The sequence below is a fragment of the Podarcis filfolensis genome (genome assembly GCF_964270895.1).
Source record: "Podarcis filfolensis genome assembly, chromosome: 14".
Lineage (NCBI taxonomy): Eukaryota > Metazoa > Chordata > Lepidosauria > Squamata > Lacertidae > Podarcis > Podarcis filfolensis.
In genome coordinates this window covers 41,848,409-41,871,234 of record NC_139616.1, presented here as the reverse complement: position 1 = coordinate 41,871,234, position 22,826 = coordinate 41,848,409, and the positions used below count along the sequence as shown (strand labels likewise).

Sequence of the window (22,826 nt, the reverse complement as noted above, 5' to 3'; positions counted from 1 at the left end):
TGTACAGATGTATAGTGCACAGATCAAGGGATGTAATAGTACTGCACTAGTCTGCCTTGGTCAGACCACACTTGGAGTACTGTATCCAGTACTGGGTGCCACAATTTATGAAGGATAGTGACAAGATGAAATGTGTGGAGGAGGGCAACCAAGATGATCAAGGGCCTGGAAACCAAGCCTTATGAGGAACGTTTGAGGGATGGAGCAAGCTTGTTTTCTCTTGCTCAGGAGGCTAAGACCTAAACCAATGGCTTCAAGTTACAAGAAAGGAGATTTTGACTAAACATCAGAAAGAACTTTCTGACGGTAAGAGCTGTTTGAGAGTGGAACAGACTCCCTTGGAAGGTGGTGGACTCTCCGTCCTTGGAGGTTTTTAAGTAGAGGCTGGATGGCCATCTTTAGTTGAGATTCCTGCATTGCAGGGGGTTGGACTAGATAGCCCTTGGGGTCCATTCCAACTCTACAATTCTATGATTTTATATGCTCTATCTGAACACATTCAGAGGCAAGTGGGACCATGCCTGCTGTCCCTGTCGACAACTTCAGTGCACAAGCCAAACATAGTCTACACTTCTGTGGGAGTTGGTCAGGAGTGGGTCTCATGTGGCCCTCAGCCTAATTTCATGCAAGTGGCAGGAAGGGGGGAAATGGGGATAAGGGAATAACGGAAAAAGAGAAAGAAAGGAATTGCAGAGGTGGAAAGAGAAAACGCAGAGAAAAGAGGTGGCCCGCCCACCTTTGACTCTGATCCCATCAACCACTGGTACGCGGCTCTTGATGGTTTACTCCCAAGGAAATATGGCCCCCATCAGAGAAAGGACTGCTCCACTGCTAGTGCTGGTTCTCTCAATAAGGGGTTCTTTCTGAAATGAAGGGCAGGGACAGCAGGTGTGATCCTGTTGCCCGTTCATGTGTTCAGTCTAAACACATATGCAAGAAGATCTACAAACTCTTTTGCTATTAACCTGTCCCCCTGCTAGCATTCTGCTGCCCAACCTCTACTTGCGATCTTTGTCGTTTTCTTGCATCGTGCTACAGAGATTCTGAATGGACCACAGCTCGGTGGCAGTGCAACTATGGCTAAAGAGCAACACAGTCTGTCAAAACCACTTCCTTCTGCTTATGGCAACAGGAATAAGGGTTCAGCAGTTATTGAACCCTCATCATTATGTGTCCTCCTTCCACATTAACTATTACAACAGCAAAGGGTTGGGAGGTCTGATTTATACATGCCCTTCCTCTTCTGCCATATTAGTAGCACTCTGTCTCTGCCTCAGCTCCTCCACCTGAAAAAACAAGAATACTTATAACCTGTTTTGCAAATGAGGTTAGGGATAAGGCTGAGCCTAATCCTGTCCTTAGCTATGCATGGGCAAGTCCCACATACTTAAATGGGACTTAAGTACTATAGGCAGGACTGCAGAGGAGGACATTAGACTACTTGGCCTTAAGAATGCATATTTGTAGACATAATGAAATAATAAAGGAATCTAATTTACAATGTAAAACAGACTGGTTAATTTCAACTACATTTAATGAATAAAGTTCAGGGCCTGCTTTTTTCAGCTTCGCTCATACAGTACATGCTTTTGAGAATTTGCTGCCACAGCAACACAGCTGACCAAAGGCTGGCACTTTTGCAAAGATTAATGCAGTAGAACCTGGAACTCAAAGTACTGACAGTAATCCAACAAGGTTGTGTGCTGGCTCAACCCTCCCCACCCCTGTACACTCCCTTCCTTTGGCTTTTCCTGCCACCACCGTGTAAATGTTCAATAAAACAACTGTCAAGACTGGAAAACCTGACTTTCAGATGTTGTTATTCTAGTCTCAGTAGCACTCAGCCTGACTGAACATCTCAGAGAAACAGTGTGTTACGGTGCTATTCCTGAAAACTCCCCCCCCCCACTTCAAAACAATTTGAAGGACTAATATAATTGGGAAATTAAAGCAAGTGTTTAAGACTGTCATTTCAGACACCTGTCTCATTTCTTCTTCTAATCTACAACATCCTTCTAAGAGCCTCATTGTCACCATGCAGACGTATGCACTGGCTAACCTATTTCCTCTTGTGTCATGAGTCAATATTTTTACAGTGAAACCATAGTAATGTCAGAGAGCTTAGTAAAGCGCAAATGGTAGGACAAGTTGTGCTCCTTTATGTAAATGCCCTCAGTTAGCAGATTCAGAGAATTTTAAAGCCATATTATTAAGCCTCAGCTGTGCTTTATAATGTGACACAACAAAACATTGTGAAGCATGTTAAGTCTGTTTATAACAGGTGTGCAGAACTACAGGCAGGAAATCTGTCTCAAGTATGGCAGACGGGAAAATATAAAAGTACTGGTTAAGTTAGGTTGTGTCTTCTGAATGTAGCGCATCTGGTGGAAAGCTTTCTCTCTTAATACCCTTTCCACATTTCATTAGTATGACTGAAAATTCATTCCAGATTCAGACTGCCCTTCATACTAGGGTAAGGAGAATGAATGTTTTTTTCAAAAAAGTCCACACCACAATAGACAACAGAAAACATACCCCATTTCTTTATGTATGTCAGAATATACTTTTTTAAACAACAACAACCCAGTCCTCTCTGAAAATCGGACTTTAATATCAGTCACATGTGCATGCCAGATATGCAGCTTATAAAGCCCATTATTATTTGCACATCTATCAGCAAAAAAAATTCAGATAATTTCATATAAACCTATTCACTTAATATTTTCCCCAGGATTTAACATATTTATATATATTTTAATCCATGGATATTAAAAGCTTATGATTGGTGCAAAATACAAGTAAATATAAATAACATATCCCTCTTGCCTCATTTAAAATTGATAGGCACATTACTGTGAGTAATTTTGGTATTAAAAAACAATAAAAACCAAGCAGGTGCATTGTTAATAATGTATGAATAAAACACAGCATTTGTTTTTCTACTTGGCAAGGTAGTTGCAATATCTGTTCTCTGGGCCTTTTTGTTGAAGGCATGGTTTTATTCTAATTGATGCATATTTCTAATTAAAGAACTCTGATATATAAGCTTTGATCCAAGGAACTGCATATACACTGCAACTCTTTGAGCCTTCCCACAGCAAATCCTGAGATCATCCTATGAAACAACATGGCATGTAACACAGGGGACTGCAGCGGGGGGGGGGGGCGGGGGGCGAAGGGGGGGGGGAGAAATTGATGACAACTCTCATGTTAATGAGGAAGTGCCTTTTGTTCACTCTTGTGACATTTCACCAAACCACTATATGGAATAGCATCTACTACCCAACTACAGAGGGCAGTCTTATCTTTTCAAAGCCAGAATGAATAGACTGCTTGTGTGGACTTCAAAACTGCAAGGACTGCAAGTACAGAAGAAAATCTAATACTGCTCAATCACAGGTCTGAACATGCCCAAGAGTCTGACATTGTTTAAGTAAGTAGGTAAGAGAGGATCTCCAGAGTAGACAGGTCTCTGTTTGTGCAATAATAGTCAGTACAGGCAAAACACACCTGACCCCTTTACATTAAATTCAACCACTATTCAGATGGTGGTTAGGCACATTCAAATATAAAAACTCATAGAAAGACAACGTTTTCAGAAACCTTTAAGAATATATAAACCCTCCCCTGAGGAAGAAGAAAAAGTAAGAAATGCCAGGTAAAAATAAAGAGCTGAAATAGTTGCCAAACTACGTATTTTACTCAACAGGGCCACACTAGCACTCAACAGAAATGTCAACGAGAGGAAACACCTACGAGGTGAAGAGATACATGGCATGTAAATATTAAGTTAGAACACACCTATGGCAGATAATGTCAACTCTTTGTCCCCAGAGGGTGCATCATTGCACATATGACTGCAAATGCATTCTACAGTGGTGTGTGTGTTTTGTGTTTATAAGCAGCTGCCAGTGCCGGGTGTGTGGGTGGGGCTGCAGAAAGCAAACCAGAAGGGTCAGAGTGTATTTGCCAGTAATGCCTGAATTTGCGTATTGCCAACATTACTTTGCACAATGCCTCCGCCCTTCTGCCAAACATGTGCAAATTTTAATGTCGATACACAGCTATGCTATAACCATATCTCACGTTGATTGAGACATTTCAGCTCTGTTGTCTTCCTAATATAGCTTCATGGATATCATATTTAGACTTGCATTCAGCAAGGACTCCACCCCATATTAATGTGGTGCCTTTGACGTCTACATATTACAAGACAGGGGTGGGTGGGTGGGTGGAAAAAAGCTAGTGCAGGGACATTGTTCACAATGTCTGCTATTTTTCTTCTTCCAAAAAAGAGGTCAGTTTCAAGCGCGGGATACAAAGGAGAGTTTAACATCATGTGCACCCACTTTGACCCTAGATTAAGCACTAATTTGAGGTTGGACTGGAATACAGACCCCCAAACAAAGATATACAGTATTAATGTGCATTATCTAGAAGATCTATTAATACAGGAAAACTTCCTCTTTATTCACGAACACATCGCTCTAGTTTATATATGTTTAAGAAGTGAATATGATTTTGGAGTGAGTTGAAAGAACCAGTGCACCACTTTTCCAGAAGTGTTGGTTGTTTCTTAAGAAACAAGATAGAAGATACAAGGATGGTTGTTAGCAGAATTCTAAATCCTAAAAAGATAATGACGTTTCAATGATCAAAGATAATCTGCAACAGGATGTGGCTGGAAATTTGGAATTCCTTGTTCGTGAACATTATGATAAGGAACTTAAGATAAGCTCTGAATCTTGGTGATGAAATGGAGCCCCATGAAAGTGAGCCCTATAGAATAATTCCCACAGGCAGTGGTGAGAGGGGATGAACATGTCTCCTGGGTCTCCAGTAGGTTGTTCTGCCACATTCCTTCTTTCACTAGGGCCCCCAATGACAAAGCTCTAAAATGCAGGGTCTAAAAATATTATTTTGTTCCTGTCACACACAATGGACTTGTCAAGAGAAGGTAATGATCAGAATAGGAGCATAGGTAATAAATCAGAGGTGCATCCTTTCCAAGTATAAAAGAAACAGAACAGCATTCTCATCCTCTGCCACCAAGGCATCCAGCACAATGTCAGGGAATGAACTCCGCAGAGCCCATCGCAACTGCAGTTCTAAGGATGGGTTGCAATGGGTAGGCATCTCCCTCATGAGAGTCATCATTTTTTGAACATTCAGTGCTGAGCACACTTGCTCGCTTTAAGAGATTTATATTCTGCTTTGAGGAAATCCTCCATAAAATGGCTTACTATATTTTAAAATACAAATTTCATGAAGTCTGAAAACACAGCAACAAAATAATATTGCAATCACAAGCATAGCACAATTATAACTTAGCCACATCCCAGTTAGCTACATTCACTCACATCTCCGGCATCAAAAACTTTTGAAGGGGAAAAGGGTTTTTCGAGGCATCTTGAAGAGCTCAAGAAATTTGGCCTTCTTAATCTCTGCAGGAATTGTATTCCATAATTGCAGAGCTACCTTTGATAAGGCCCTATTACACACATTCATCAATCTAAGTAGTGAAGCAGGGCTGAGCCAGTTCTTAAGATATTGGGCGTAGGCTGTCCATTAAGTAACTTGGCCCCAAGCTGTTCAGGGCTTTAAAAGTATTAACCAGCACTTTGCATTGGACCCTGAAATACACCTATAGTCAGTACAACCAATACAAAACGAGGACATTTTCTTTATTGCCCCCCACCCAATAACTGAGTGGTCACATTTTGTACCAGCTTCAGCTTCCAAACTGCCTTCATGGTAGTCCTATGTAAAGTGGCCATTGCAAAATATTGTATGATCTGCAAATAGGATTCCCTTGTAATGCTGGTGTGTATTATCCAAAAACATCAATACTGTGGATTGATTAAAAAGTGATAAAAAGTAGTATTTTTTAAAATTAACCTTAATTCTGGCTTAATGGAAAACTGATAAACTCACACTGCTTATTCTTTTTGACAGATGTTAAATGTCTTCTTTCAGCTGCAGATTATTCTGAAAGCTTATAAACAGCCCTGGGGGGGAAACTATTTTAGATTTAAAGTCCTAATCTGTTTTAGAAGGGTGATGGAAGAAATCAGATATAATGCTCAACTGGACCAGAGGCTCACAGGTCCTTGAAATTGTTCCAGGCCTCAGAATGTGAATTCTATGGCGAGACTGTTCTTCCTGTGGAAAGTCAAGAGGACAGTGCACCCAAGTGTTATGTAGAACACCGTCTCTCTCAACTGTTTCTCAAAGCTTGCCTGCACAGTGGTACCTCGGGTTACATACACTTCAAGTTATATACGCTTCAGGTTACAGACTCCGCTAACCCAGAAATAGTATCTCGGGTTAATAACTTTGCTTCAGGATGAGAACAGAAATTGTGCTTTGGCGGCGCGGCGGCAGCAGGAGGCCCCATTAGCTAAAGTGGTGCTTCTGGTTAAGAACAGTTTCAGGTTAAGAACAGACCTCCGGAACGAATTAAGTACTTAACCCGAGCTACCACTGTACACTTTGAAGGGCGTCAGGCATTTTGCTGTTTGATGCAAACCCCTGCCACCCTGTCCCTCCCTCCCTCCTCCTCCTACTCCTCTGGCAGTAGCCCGGGGAAGCCCTGGCATGGTGCTGGCAGTGGAAGAGGTGGTGGAGACATGCGCCCCAGGCCCGAATTTGCTGCCTGGAGTGACTTCCTCAGTGCCGCACGGTGTCTCATGGGAGGCTGGCCCTAGTTTGAAGATAACACAGGTTCCCCATCCTTGTTACAGAGGAAATGAAGATGTCTGAATAATTTAAATAGTTCTGCAATATTTGCCCCATGGTTATTTATCTCCATGATTATTTGTCTTTGATCACACATGCATTCCAATATGCCTTGTATACATGTGTACTTGAGCAACACACATAGTAAGATCTTTAGCTCAGGGTTATAGTGTGTCACGGGAAGTTTACATTTCACACTATATATGGGGGAATTAATAGAGAAATATGGAGAAAGCCTTTTCCAAAGTTATTTTGAAAAACAAATGGCCATGTTTTCCAATATAATTTCAAATATTTCTCTGTCCTGTAATGCTGCCCCTTGATAAAGATAGATTGTTTGTATGTGTAAATAAATCCTTGCTGCAAAATTAATTCATATGAAGAATATCAGCTGTTCCGATCATGCGAAATCTATGGACAGAGTAACATGGGTGGCCTGCATAAGTTCCATCGAAAGTATACAAACAAAGGAAAACAAAGCAAAACAACTCTGTAGACAAGTCCTGAGCAGAAAAGCTCCATGTCTTGGCAATCGTGTTTTATAGACCTCAGATTTTTACTGACTAGTATAACCAGCATAATGTTGTGGCCAAAAGCATAATCTACCATCCCAAAAGACTATGAGGAACTTTATTTAAAATGCAAATGCAAACAATTATGCAACTTGGTATTAATGTACTAGAAGTGTTAGCTTTCTCACAGTACCCAGAGGACAAGCAACCAGGAAGTTTTTATCATATTTCATACCTGGAAGGGAAACAGCTCATGTTGTTTAGAAAATATTTATTCAGAGTAGGCATTCAGTGCAAATGTACTGGGACAGCAAGTTTAAGGTACTGCATTCTTACTGGATGTTGCCAACCACTTACACATAATTTTAGTTTTTCAAGAGCAGTATCATACACACCGAGTACATATGCTCAGGGCTATACATATTATTTTTCAAAATGCTACAGGATTGGAACTGAAATCTTAGTCTGTCAACTGGTTGAACAAGAAATACTGTATAAGCCACTGGGAGAATGGAGACTCGATTGTTACTTTAGGAATAGGAAGCTTGAAATACTAATCTGTTGTGTTACATTAAAATACATCTTGTGCTATTGTTGGCTACCATATTCACCACTGCTTAATGGTTTTTGAAATATTAAGTGGTTTATAAATGTTTTTAAATAAATAAATATTAAGTGGTGAATATAGTAAGATAAGGAAGATAACCAAAGTCCACCCCTGAGGTAAGCTTCATTGTACGCATGCAATAGAGTAAAGCAGGGTGTTGCTTGCTCAAATAAACTGGTCATGCCCTCAGTTATTTTCTCTATTTGAAAAATGCTAATATTCAGTTCAGAAACCGTAGTTCCATACAAAATACATTCTATTCTCCCTTTTCACTAGTACTCTGTCTTAAGTTTAGCTTCCTATTTTGTAACCAAGTTTATTTAATGCTTCCCTTTCTGGGATACCCATTTTCTTTTCAGGCCTATCCTACACATCAACATTCTATGAATGCTTGACTAAATCCAATACAAACTAGTAGTATACTTTTTGTCTGAAGGTAAGTAATTATGTGCTGTCATCTTATAATTCAGTAATTCTCAACCTTTACTAAATTGCTCTCCACTTCTAAAAAAATTAGGTACTTCACTTGCCCACTGGGTATACCAACCTGGCATCTTATGTCTTCTCCATTTTTTTTTTATATCCCCTGCCTCCACAAAGCAACTCCTACATCCAAATTCCCATACCTCACCTTTTCTTCCATCTTTGCAGCTTTACTGAGATAACCTCGGGATGCAGCAGTCAGAGACTTTAATTCTATTCTTCTCAGAAAAACCTAGGCCTTGTCTATTCATAGGCTTATTACCAAAAACATCATCAAAAACTGAGTTTGCCTCCTCACTCATGTCCCATACTCATTTGAGTGTGGAAAATGCTGCCACACCTGTTTGGTAGTACAGTATACAATTCCTATTTAACTGCGGCATGTCCCTCCTGGCACAAGTCCCCAGGACTCCAAGCCTAAGCTGAACCATTAGTTGATTCAGCCTTTAATGCACCACTGGTAGACTAAGCATTGGCTATGGTCCGATGTATAGACAAGTCATGGGACGCAAATGGCAGACTAGAGATTTGCTATATGACTGCAAGTAAATTGCAGTGCAGTTTCAGCTCTGAATCATCCAGTACCAAGCAGCACTCCATAGCAAATGTAACATTCACTTCAATCTTTTGACCTTTCCTTTCAAGCTACCACCATGTACTGAGCTAATCACGTAAAAGAAGTTTCCATTTGGATCAGCGTTTAAATTACAAACAATCAATTTAGTTTCCCATACGGTCAGGTCCAAGTTTTTCCTTCATTTTTAAAGTTTTCAGTACACGACAATTGACCTTTGATCCCATTTGTAACAAATTCTGAGATTCCTAAGCAGACAGTGTGCACATGACACAGCTTCCATATAATTAGCAGAGAATGTTTTTTTCCATTTCTAGGGATCTCAAGGGAGGAGGTTCAGCCTGGTCAGAAAGAAAACATGTACTATGAATCAAGTAGAAATTTATCCTGACTCTTCAAGTCAGGGTTTAAATCAGGGGTGTGTAACTTTTTCAGTCCAAGGGCCGCTTTGCCTCATGGAAAATCTTCCAGGGGCCGCATGCCAGAAGTGGTACGGGCAAGAGGTGAAAGCAGGTACAGCGTCAGGTGTGACTCAACTTCGCAGAGTAGGCTACATTCCATCCATGCAAAAGTCAGAAGATTCTACCCACCCATACCCCTCCCTATCCAGACAAAAGCACTCAGGGAACAGGGCCAGTAAGAGATACCTGCAGGGCCACATTCAGCCCCCAGGCCTGAGGTTCCTCATACCTGGTTTAAATAAGTCCTTTAATTCAGCAAGAAAAAAGGCAGGTTTCGATCACTGATTTAAATCAAACCTCTTATGTTCGTTTACAACGAAACTTTGCTTCATTCTTACAATTAAGCCTTGCATATCTTAGTTGCACTATACACATTTTGCGTCTTTTCCTTTTTTACATATATAGGGAATATCTTAAAAATATTCCCACGTAGGGCCTTTAATTAGACCAGAACCCATAGCAGCTTGCAAGGTGAACAGAACAACATTATCAACTCAGAAGCAGTGGTGTAGCGTGGGGGGTGCAGGGGGGGCCGGTCGCACCAGTCGCAACATCTGGGGGGGGGGCGCTCGCTCGCACTCGCAGCTCTCTGCCCCCTGCTAAAATCCACGGGTTAGGGGGCGCAAATTACTTGCCTTGCCCCGGGTGCTGACAACCCACGCTACGCCACTGCTCAGAAGTAAACCCTTTTGGATTTAATGTGGCGTTCTACCAAGGAAGTGGGTATAAGATTGCTGCCTAAGTAGGAGAATACAAAAAACTATGCACTGCACAATTTTGTCTTCCAATCCCGTGCTGCTTTTTTTTGCTTCCCTTGATTAACCTTTACAAAAAAGAGAGGGGAAAACAAAAATGAGGGGCTCGTGACTGTTAGGGCAAAGCAGGGTTGATTGCTACTGGGTTGACTAGGATAGTTTATTTTTGGTAGGCGGAAGTGCAAATATTCATTTCTGAGAAATTATCATATCCGTCATTTACATAGAAAAGTCTCCCTTATTGAAGCATATCTGGCAGTGACTTAGTTTAGAGATAAAAAATAAGGCTAATACAGCCCCCAAAATTAGTAGCCTGCAAAAGAAAAGAAAAGAAATTATATGCTGGGTGCTGGCAGAGCAACGACTGAGAACCAAATTTCTATGCTGTGTGCAGAGGAACAGAGCACTCTATCCCTTTCAAGACTGCTTTAAAATAGAGATGGAAGACCTTTCTATTTCTAGTTTGTGTCGCTGTCATATGTTTTACCCATAATTCCATTGTTTCCACATTAAGCAGTGATTAAAAAACAACAACCTCAAAACATATATCACAATATGTATTTTTACACTTTTAAATTGCAGCACAACACTCAGAAAAGTGCAAAATCTGTTGGACAGCTATGTTCATTTGAGAGGTTTGGATCAGGTCATTTTCTACAGGAATTTGCAGAGGGCAAATTCTTCAAGCATCTCTACTTTAAATATTGAATCTATTCCTTGCTTTGGAAGTGCTGAATTTTGATTACTGCATCACTGGTGTTTCAAGGGCTTACTTACACATGCCTAAAAATATTACAGTGCTTTGTCCAGAGTTCTCTGACCTTTTGTATTTCTACAGTAAGCACTTTATTTGAGATGAAACTGGAGGTAGTCCAAAACCATATTTTCAACTAACATAAAAATGGTGCACAGCATCTCCTATGGGATTGTTTAAGTTCTCAGTTAGAAAATCATACATGAGCATCCAAAATATAAGTTGCACATTTTTAGGAAAGTAGTGGAGACTGATGTAGATGAGAGCCAAACTTAGATGCAGCATAATTCATAGTGTTGTGAGCTTTTTTGGGGGGCGGGGCGGGGTGTTAGGCTGTATGCCTCAGTCCCTTCTAATTCCTCAATCCAGCAAGGGTTAAAATCTAATGTAGGATTCAGTTGTTGGAATAGCCAACAGCTTCTTGGTAACAGCCCTGAGAATAAGAAAAGAACCTTCTCTGTATGCCAGAGGGCAATGATGTGGACCCTCCTCCTTCACCTGGCTGGTAGTGAGAAGGAAAAAGCCAGAGTTGGGTGAGAGAGAGAGCTGGCCTAGGAACCGGCAGAAGCCTGAAAGGGAGAGACATGCTAGATTTTTGTTTGAACCCAAGGCTGTGGCTGTGAGAGAATCAAGATCTTCTTGAGTGCTAATGCTGTGAGCCCCGGCCCCATCATAGTCTCAGGTGGTATATATGTGCAAATAAACAATATATCCTAAAGACACCGGTCATCTCCACTGTTCCTCATTCCAAGGAAATCAAACTCTGGGTAAGCACCTGAAACCCTTGGAATATTGCACCGCTTGGGAGACTGGGGTGGCGTGCAAGAATATATATCGCCCTTGTGTAGCCGATTCAACCCTCTTCCTTTATAAATAGTTGGAGTGGAAACTGGATCAGGAATATGGTATGAGTAAGGGGGGTGGGCTTTAATTCTTTAGCCCTGTGATAGTCCTATTCTAAATAGAGAGTCACATATCTGCTATTTTTAATGGGAGAAAAATTCCCGTTGACATCAATGAGAGCTTTCCTTCCATTGCTGATGCGTGTGTCTCCCCCAATACCTTGCAACTCAGGTAGAGAATAGAGGGGACAAAGAATTAAAGTCCTTCCCTCCTGCCAAGGTCTCATTCCACCTTGCTCCCCCAACCACTTATAGAAATAAATAAATTATCAGCCATGCAAGGGCAGAAGGCATGAACAATACTCAGCCATGCTAGTATTATTCACTGCTCTTCAAGTGACACATTAAAATTGTAAATGACTCGTGCTTAACATGCTATAGTTTACAGGATTTCATATGCATGGTTCCCCTCCTTTTCCAAAATACAAGTGCATAAACAAAACAATCTTGTCCCAACATGCACAGATATACTACACCATTATCCCACCCACCTCCACAACTATGTTGCTCAAAAATACGGAAATTTCTTCTGTTCACATTCATCTGTATTGGGGACAGTATGCATTTTAAAAGTGGCAGTACCTTAGCATGTTGAAGGCATGTGCAAATTTAATATAAGGTTACAGTCCTGTGCACACTTACTTAGGAGCATATCCCACTGAACACAGTGCCATTTGTTTCACAGTACACATGCCCAGCAATGGGCCTCATGAGATTCAGTTAAAAGCTGTTCAATATTCATACTGAAGACCTTTATTATTTTCGTACTTAATACCTACAAAAGAAGTACAATCACCAACAAAAATATAGGTAGCTAGCTAGACATTACACATCTCACGTAATCATTTGTCTGAATCTTCTGGTCCCACAGTATGCCATGGAAGCAAGATTTCTATGCCCACAAACAAAGTCTTTGTGGAAAGAACAGAAGAGAAATAAGTTTAGTTATTCTCTTCCTTCCCTTGTCAACCCTTCATCTACTTTTGTTGCTTTGCCAGTTGTCAAATTTAGACTGCAGGTTCCTTTTCCTGCTTATGTGGTTATGCAAAACCCCATGTATGTTGATAATAAATAGTTGTCATTCATTACATTGTTATTCTTGTAACTTAGAAGGCTTGATACATCTCAGACACATAAGTGTATTCAAGTACCTGGTTTTTTTCCCCTATAGTCATATTTATCCAGGTCTTGCTAAATTAACTCGTAAAGCAAATAAGGTGACTACATTATGAATTATTTGCCTTTTACTGTTTGCTGTTCTGCCACTCCCTTTGACTGAATTCAGAATGTCAAATCACACAATGATGGCTTTCAGAAGGAAACCAAAAAAGATAAGTAATTGCAAAGGAGTCAGCATTATTCAGGAGCAAACTTTAATCTAGCCAGTTGAAGATGATATCAATATATTCTTGAACTCACCTTTGATAATCAAAGGATGGGAAGAGAATATGAGGAGTCCCTAAGCCCTGGTTTCTTTTGTAAATTAGAAAAAAATCCATAGACTGTACAGCTGCAATCCCCATTTCAACAGCTCTCTGTAGTCTACATGAGCTGTTGTTTTTCTCTTTTACATTAGGTAAATCTCTCCTCAAATTTATTCTGTGCAAGGAATTTTGAACAGATTAGTTGGTAGACCAGGGGAAGAAAGAATATGGAGAACATGATCTTGAATTATCCCATTTAAAGTACAATCAATAGAAAAGACGGCAGGAAAGGCATGATGAAAAGCAAATGTTGTTTTTCTGCTAATTTTTCTGCCAACAAGTTGCATGCTTAATTTCAAACTTCACAAGAAAGAAAATACAGGATGTACCCAATGCTGCAGCACTATTTGGTCTAACTGACAAGAAGCACACATTTCAGTCTTAAAGTACATTAGGGAATTCATTGTTTGAATTACTTAGCTGAGGGAGGGATTAGACAATTTCCGAGATCTGGACCATCACATGGGGAGGATGACTGCTCTTCTCACCCACTCAACTCAGCTCGTCTTCCCCAACTCTTAGACACCCCTGCACATCTAAGCGGGACACTTAAAAATGTGTGCAAAAATCAATGCACATATGCCAAAACAGTGTGGCCGGTTCCCAAGAAAAAAATGTGGAAATCTTAGACAGGGCAGATGCACTAGGCAGCCAGGGAAGATAGGTGTGCTCCCATTCCCCTCCACCTAATGGGGCTGGATGGCCCAGGGTGGTGGGAAGGGAACACCATTCAATCCAGCCCTCACAGAATGTAGAAGGAGATCTATATATGGAATGTAAAGGCATTCACAAATATTCTCATAGGCTCAATAATCAACTGAGAACCTAGGTTTGCTCCCCCGAAAAACTTATAAGCTCCCACATTAGTTCTATGTATCAAGAAGAATGTGCATCTGAATAATCTAGTATACTTACCCAATTCTTTAGAAACAGGTGATGCAACTGCAATGTCTCCTATCTTAGCAACACCATCATAGTAGGCTCTTCCAGCAAGAATCATACCTAAAGAGACAAAAGGAGTAAAGCAAATATATTATGCGTTGTTATCTAAATGAGCAGATTTATTGATCAGCTATATATGTTGGACCAGATGACCCTCAGGATGCCTTCCAATTCTATAATTCTATGATTCTGTGTCTTACGGTCTCATTCTCTGCTGCCCCAAGGAAGGGAAAGAGAATGTTAATAACAGTGGTACAAAGTGTATACAGTCAACTCACAACTTGCACGCGTTTAACTTGCACAATTACAGCTTTATATTTTGGGTGGCTGGTCAGCTGCACTCATACAAATTAAAGGCATGCAAGGCAAAAAACTTAAAAACTCTTTCCCCAAGCATGAGGAATCTGTGTTTCAAGTTGCAGCTATACTATAATAATTACAAATAAATCAACTATGAGGCTAAAGAGTCTTTCACTTTTTATATAATAGGAAGCTTGTTGTCAATAAACTCACATAGCTGCTTCAGAAGTCAGAGGAAGCCTTTGAATAGTAAAATATCTTCAGTTTTGTGTAAGAACTAAAGAGGGGTGAGCAAAGAGGACGGTCTGCACCTGGGTGCCACCTTAAATATGCCAGGAGTAGGCAGGGCAGAGCCCCCTGCCACTGCCCCCGATTGGCCTGACAGGCAAGGCCCACACCAAATGGAGGGTGCAGTGCAGCCAGAGGCTACACTGTCTAGAGTTCAATGGCAGAAGGAAAGTGGGACATATATGTAAGAAAATAACTAAATAAATAATTTCACTTATGAATCACTTCCCATCCCAAAGTGATTTACAAAAACATATATGAAGCAGCTAAATACATAAAAACAATAAAAAACACAAGTATGTATTACTTTTCCAAAGACAGAGTTCATACATCTTCAAATGCATGTGCCTTAGATCACCCTTATCTTGAAAAGGTAACGTGAGGCAACTACCTATTTTGTTCCTTGCAAAGTAACTTGCTACATCTTGCAGTTGCTCTTCATGCTCATGATACAAGTATCTGTTCCAAGTGCCCTGAAGATCTGGGAAACCATATTTTCATATATATAAAGCTACTTTAACATGTGTAATCGCCTTCTGACTGCTGGCTGCTCTCTAGCATGAATGTTGCTTCTGTGACCCATCCGGCAGAACAGGCCTTGTTATTCAAATTATAGATGTATAAATAACATGAAAATCATTAGCAGAGAATAATCAAGCCCATGATACCTGTTGTATGTTATTGTTTCATTTAGGAAAGATGAACTAATTTGGTGGACCACATTGTTATGGAAGTAAAAAAGTGAACTTGCCTTCCTCTCCCTGCCTGGTTCTATGAGAACAGGAAGTTTCTGAGCTAGGAGAGTTTCTCCTTTTAAATCATGAAAGTACTGGTTGCATAACAAATACTATTATATAAACTGGTGCTTGTTCTACACCAGTGATCTTTGTAATGAAGGGAATGCAATGAAGGAAATGTTACAAATGTTAACTGGTTCATTAAGATGATTATATATATTTTGTTAATGAGCTTGGATAAGTTATTTCAGACAATTTTAAGAGGGAATCACTTTAAGGTGCTGCATAGTATAAGTTCAAGCAAAGTGGCATTGGGGGAGGAGAAAAAGAACAAATCAGAGACAAGCATTGTAGCAAGCTTTAGAAGGAAGAATATTATAAAAGGCAACAAGATTAAGCCTACAAACCTGTAATTACTACAGCTCTTAAGTGCCATTGGTAATGTCACTCCTTGTTTTATTAACAACCACCTTAGAATATAAGTAGCTTTGTACCAAGTCAAGAAAAGCCACCACTGTCATTTTCATGTCTCTTATTCCATGGTAATATGTTTCTGAACAATGTTTGTCATCATGAAGTCATTGATATGCACTGAAACAATCCAGACGAGATCCAGCCTATACCAATACAATAGCTTTGAACTCTGTTTACAGGTTCAGCAAACCAGCCTCAGTAAGAGGATCAAATGCTTGCCACTACTATTGAGTCAGAAAATCTAAATTCAATTTTGCTTTAAGGAAACCAGTATAGAAAATAGCCTATGACCCAGGCAAAATGGAAATAAATTCAATATGTTCTAAAAAGCTTAAGGCTGTATGTATGATTACCTATAAGTTCCACTGATCACAGTGGAACTTACTTCTGAGTCACCATATCTAGGAACATACTGCATGTCTTAGATGCCTTCTAATTAGCTCGCTTGGGGCATGTAGATTTTGCAGTGCTTTGAGGGGATACACCTTCAAAGTCTGAACAAGTAAGCTACCCACGCTGGAAGAATGGCAGACAAAGGTGATTGACTATATGGGACTGGCTGAGATGACTGGCAGAATCTGTGACCAAGGGAAAGAGACGGTGGAAGAAGATTGGAAGAAATTTAAAGTGTATCTTAAGAATTGTTGTAAAATTAATGAGTGCTAAAATGTCATGGGTAAGGTAAAACAGAATTGCAGTGACAAATAATTGGGTAAGAGAAAAAGGATTAAATAATTGGGTAAGAGAAAAAGGATTAAAGAAAGTGAATTATAAGTAAGTAAAGTGATAAGTAATTGGATAAGAGGAAAAAGATCAGAAATTGTATTATAAGTATTTAAATTAAGGGTTGCTGGGAAAATTTAAAACAGGGATGCAGAAAAGGGAGGTATGGGGAAGTCGTTGAAACAAGGTTTAAGAAAAAGAGGTTAAGAAATTATACATGTTTATATGTTTGTTTGTTTATGTATTGTCTTGTATTGTTTTTTTAATATATGTTGGAAAATCAATAAAAAATTTATATATAAAAAAAAAACGAAGTCTGAAAAAGTAAGCAAGAAGCTAGTGTCTGGTTCATGTGACCAAATATCGGCCCTCAGATTGTAGTAATGTCGTGGAAATCCAAGGTATGCTGTCACTGGTCTCATGGTGAAATGTTGGGTTTTCCTTTATGCTGAAAGAAAGCACAAGGAAAGGTGGCACATGGAAAAATATTACTCATCTCAAATGATGAAGAGTGGGTGGGTGGCAGAGCAAACAGTGGTTTCACTTAGTCAGCTGTAATGTGTACTGAGAAAATTGTACACAGTGGGTTGTATCCAATGCTAGTCCTACTCAGAAGTAAACCCATTGAAATGAATGGGCATGACTATCTAAGTTTCATTAATTTCAATGGGTCATCTCTGAGTAAAACTTAGCTGGATGCAATGCATTGGATTTATTCTGAGTAAAGTTTAGTTAGATACAATCCTGAGGTTTAGACCACAGCGCCACACATGTCCCCTCACTCCATGAACCCACGTTTGCTCATGCACATGAAGCCATTATTTGGCTTAGAGCTATGCGGACTTAGTGCTACACACAAACCAGTTAAAGTACTGATGACTATGCTAAACTTACAGTGGACATCTCATGCTAAAGGACAGCACAAAAATGGTCCATACCATGTTTACTGAAAAGATTTTAAAGGTGTATCTCAGTATAGTTTTGTCATTTTTAAAGAGCATAGCTTTCATTTAAAAAACAAACAAAACAATTTGAAACTAATGGGATATAAATGGACATTTCTCAGACAAACAGGGTTCTCTCCTGTTTCCATCATGTTTTAATTTATTAGTTTCCAAAAAGCAGTTTTAGCAGAAAAGTATGTTCCACAGGCTTACTGGAAGAAAGCCACATGTATTACTTCTGACAAGTCTTCTCAACACTCTGGATTGTAACCATGGGAAAAGAAATGTGATCCAAAGTCACAGATACACCAAACAAGGAAATCATCTCTAGGGAGGAACATCCCCTTGAGGCAAGTCAAAGGGAAGAGAATGGCTTAATCAAAGTTATCACTCTAGCACCAGTCCTACTGAAGTGAAGTTTGTGGTAGTTGTGATATGAGTGTAAGACCTTCTGATAAAATCTCCAATGCACGATTTCATCTTCCAAAAATATTTCATATTTAGTTTTACTAAAATCAGCACTGATACATCCCAACACTTGCTGCACCAGCAAACCACTCTTGAGAATGGGTTTATCCAGGCTTGTAAATAAGGGCATACTTTAATAACCCATCAAGTATTTAAGTAGCTGCCTGCACATACTTATATTATTTCTTTAAAATAAAAAAACCAGGTTTTGCAAAGCTTTCAGGCCTGGTCACCTAGAGAAAGTTATTATCACAGGTGAGTCATTGAGCGGTTACTTACAAACCTGATTTCGCTTCTATAGCCGCCCTGAGCCCGGCTTCGGCTGGGGAGGGCTGGATATAAATAAAAAAATATTATTTATTATTATTATCCTAAAGTTGTTTATCAGCATGGCAGGATGCTATTGTGGCACTATAGGCTAATATGTCAGGGCAAAGGTTATGGTAAAAAAAGGTAGTGCAGATGAAGAAGTACCTGCAAGGATTGCAAAGCTTAATCCCCAAAGCTCAACCGGACTCAATTTAAAACAAAAACAATTCACATGCAGATAAATATTGTGCAATACTTAGTCACAAAAAGTACTCAGAAGATTATTATCTTTAAGAGCTCTTTAAAACATGTACAAGATCGCCATTCTAAATAAGAGTCACAGAAACAAAGTCCTTCTGACCTGAACTCCTATGGAATGCAAGGTTATTAGGATCAATGTTATAATATTTTTCATACAATAAAACAAAATGGGCAATTGTGGAAGATTTAGACTTTCTTTCTTTGATTGTTCTTGCCTAATCTGACCTTCACTTTAAATGTGTTATCACCACCTTTACATCCTTTGGCAGGAAAACTGGGAAGGAGAAATCCTTGGGTGAAATAATGTCAATTCCCAGTCACCATCAGCCAAAGGCTCACTTCAGTCTGATTTTCTGTCAGGCCCATGGGTTAGAAATTCCTGGGTTAGAAATTCACCAGCCAGGGAACTGTTCCAACTTAAGCTATGACCTGAGATACTGTTATGATGAAAGTGCTGATCTTAGCAGAGGCAAGGCCTTGTGGATGGCTCAGAATAAATGCTATAAGGGAACAGTTCTCTGAAGTTGTTTCCATAAAAGTCAGCGTTAGACTGAGCCTCCTATATGAGCACCATTCTGTCCCAACTGCAAGTTCCACCTTTCCTGAAAGATGCCTTCACTCAACCCGTTCCAGCAAGTCTTCTACTCTGACAAAGTGGAGGAAAATGCTGATTGTATCAAGGCTTCTGTGACAAGGTCCTCTGAGTCAGAGGATAGCAATATGGCATCCTGAGGCTGAAGGGCCACTAGCACCATGTGCTCATCTTGTGATTGAGTCATGTGTGCAAGTCCCCTTCAGGCTTCCAATCCCAGGTTCATGACAGATACTTAGGGAAATGAGATGAAGGGTCAGGACAGATAGTGAAAAACAAAATCAGAATGTTTTTCTCTTACCTAAATAATTGGGATAAACTAGGCAGGTAGTTTTGATTTACAACAACCCGAAAACAGTAAATGGTGTGCTTAGCCCCTTTGAAATTAATGGGTTTGAGCTCTTTTAAGACTACACAGGATTATAGCCTTGATCTTGCTTTCTTGCAAGTAATCTGTGTAAGGGCTAATAACTTTTGGAGAGGACTTCGTTGCGAGACATTCATTAGACTTTAATACTGTAGAATTAAAACACCGGATATTATGTTAAATTGGTGCATTGATTTAAAAGTCAGGAGGCTTACCATTAACAGCTTTTTCATAGTTTTTCCCCAGGTTTATTAAATTCCGCAGCCCTGGATTGAACTGTTCCATAACATTCTGGTGAAACAACAAAATCAGAGATATCATTAAACTGGCATAAAAATGTAGTTTAAAGTGTCTAGAACATTTTTTACCAATGCATGTCACTTAAATTGAGTCACATTTCTAGCTCAACTGCATGGAAATCATTTTAAAATATACACTGCTTTTCCATCTACAGGCCTTTGAAGTGGCCTGACATTTTTATTTATTTAACAAAATGTATATCCTGCTTGGTTACAATAAAACTTCTAAGCAATTTACAATAATGACTTCAGTTTCGGGGGGGGGGGGAATGCTTCACACCTTGAACATGTGTTTCAGTATGTCTGAGAGACGGTCTGACCTAAGATCAGAGCAGTGCAATGTTCACTGATTCTGTAAGGCTTCACATATTTATAAGCCAAAATGAAACCATCATTTCCTCAAATATCTTCTTACAAGAAAAGCAATGACAGAAGTAACAAACACCCATAACCAAATATATCTTATACCCACATTCCCGATTATTTGTGTTGATATTTGTGCCTCATTTCTTCTGGCCTCTGCAACTTTGATGCTAGAACTCTGGTGCCAGTACCTAGAGTAAAAACCTATTTCAAGTTTTTATGGTTTTTGAAACCAATGTTGCAAGACAGAAAATGGGACTGATCACAAACGGAATTAAACTGTGGTCTACCATGATATGTTTGATCACAAAAATCCCACCATCCAGGCAACAGCAAATGAAACCAAAGCCAGTTTCTGCAAACCACACTTTTCAGAAGTGACCAGTGACCTGCAATGAGCAAATAAAGAAAAATAAAGGAAGCCAGTTTCTTATCTGAAACAAAGATCTAACAACAGACCTTGTCTCAAGCATGTTGTAGGGTGTTGTGGCTCAGGTAGGTACTGATGTGGGCTGCCAGGGAAGGGGATGCTGGCCAGGTCTGTGCAGTGTACTGTAACTCAATAGAACCATCATCTTAATGATGAATTTTCTCATGAAAACTATATAACACCAGGTATTTCATACTTCCCACCCTTTCTGGAGCTCTGAGATGTTGACCTTAACCTTGATCACCTGAGTAAAAGCCAAACTGATTCCCAGTGCTGAGTTTTGGCTTATGTAGTGAAAATACACTGCAGCTGTTAAGTGTCACCCAATGTCATTTATTTTATTTTAATAAGATATAAGTACAGTGGTACCTAAGTTTAAGAACTTAATTTGTTCTGGAGGTCTGTTCTTAACCTGAAACTGTTCTTAACCTGAAGCACCACTTTAGCTAATGGGGCCTCCTGCTGCTGCTGCACCGCTGCTGCACGATTTCTGTTCTCATCCTGAAGCAAAGTTCTTAACCCGAGGTAATATTTCTGGGTTAGCGGAGCCTGTAACCTGAAGCATATGTAACCTGAAGTCTATGTAACCCGAGGTACCACTGTACATGTTTCATTGGTGCAAAAAGCATTCTGTTCCTAATAAGGAAAATCTACCGTATTTTTCCCTGTATAACACGCAGATTTTTTCTCCTAAAAAGGAAGGGGAAATGTCTGTGCGTGTTATTGAGCGAATGTGTGGTCCCTGGAGCCAAATGGCAAAAAAAATCAGGCAAAAATCAAATTGCGCGTCTCGGAGAAGGGAAACCTGAAAAGAGGAAGTGGCTGCTTTCCTGCATTCTGCCTCAGGGTCTTACTGCCCACCCTCCTCTGTTTCCTTGCTGTGTTTGCTCAAACGGAACAAAGAGCAGGGAAAGCCCCTCCCCTCCAGGCAAGCAGAGGGGAAAGCAGAGTGTCGTCTCTGTGCTCCGGTGCTGCTGAAAACATGCAGGAGGGAGAGAGAGAGAGAGAGAGAGAGAGAGAGAGAGAGAGAGAGAGAGCTAGCTGGCTGGCTTGGGTGGGTAGGTGAGGGAAAACTTTTGCCTTCCTTTCCTCCCTCCCGTTATACCCCTCTCCTGCATTCTTAGCCAGCTGCTTCTCTGCACACCCCTCTCGTGCTCCTTGTCCATTCTGTATTTTTCCTTCCTTCCCCACTTAAAATGTGGTTAAAAAGCATGGATCTACATGGATCCTCAGGATCTTTGCATTGGGTCACCCCAAATTCACCATCAGATCACATAGCATGTCCATGGCTACAGCCTGCCCCCCAAAAATCACACACGCACTGTTGCCTGGGGCTGCAATGGTGCAAAAATGTGGTTAAAAAGCATGGATCCACATGGATCCTCAGGATCTTTGCATTGGGTCACCCCAAATTCACCATCAGATCACATAGCATGTCCATGGCTACAGCCTGCCCCCCCCCCAAATCACGCACCCACTGTTGCCTGGGGCTGCAATGGTGCAAAAACGTGGTTACAAAACATGGATCCTCAGGATCTTTGCATTGGGTCACCCCAAATTCACCATCAGAGCACATAGCATGTCCATGGCTACAGCCTGCCCCCCCCAAAATCACACACCCACTGTTGCCTGGGGCTGCAATGGTGCAAAAACGTGGTTACAAAGCATGGATCCACAGGGATTCTCAGGATTTTTGCATTGGGTCACCCCAAATTCACCATCAGATCACATGTCTGTGGCCACAGCATGAAGCACAAAAATGATACATCCACTGTTTCATTCAGAATGTTTTTTCCCTTGTTTTCCTCCTCTAAAAACGATGTGCGTGTTATGGTCAGGTGCGTGTTATCGAGCGAAAAATACGGTATCTTATTTTGACCATACAATTTCCTAATACACTATGCACGGAAAACATTTCTCTTCCTGAACTCAAAAGCTTACACAGAGAAATTGAAACCCTCAACAACACCAAAATAAGGTTTAAAAACAGCATCTGAAAGCCAGCTCAATCTTATGCAAGGGGTATGCAGTGGTAGAATGTAACTTGGCTTTCCCCCTC

General features: G+C 40.3%; 1 protein-coding gene across 3 annotated transcripts in view; it reads right to left on the bottom strand.

Moving 5' to 3' along the window:
- BAIAP2L1 (BAR/IMD domain containing adaptor protein 2 like 1) overlaps positions 1–22,826 on the bottom strand; it is a 59,547-nt gene that overhangs the window by 21,523 nt on the left and 15,198 nt on the right. For 2 of the 3 annotated variants that reach the window (XR_014541412.1, XM_083585258.1), the window contains exons 2-3: positions 19,891–19,966; positions 14,186–14,272 (exon numbers count right to left, since the gene is read on the bottom strand). Coding sequence is in view for 2 of the 3 variants with exons in the window: in XM_083585258.1 (XP_083441384.1) it covers positions 14,186–14,272; positions 19,891–19,966 (163 nt within the window). In the remaining variant the exon portion in view is untranslated. The remainder of the gene's footprint in view (positions 1–14,185; positions 14,273–19,890; positions 19,967–22,826) is intronic. The other variant, XM_083585259.1, reaches the window with a different exon arrangement.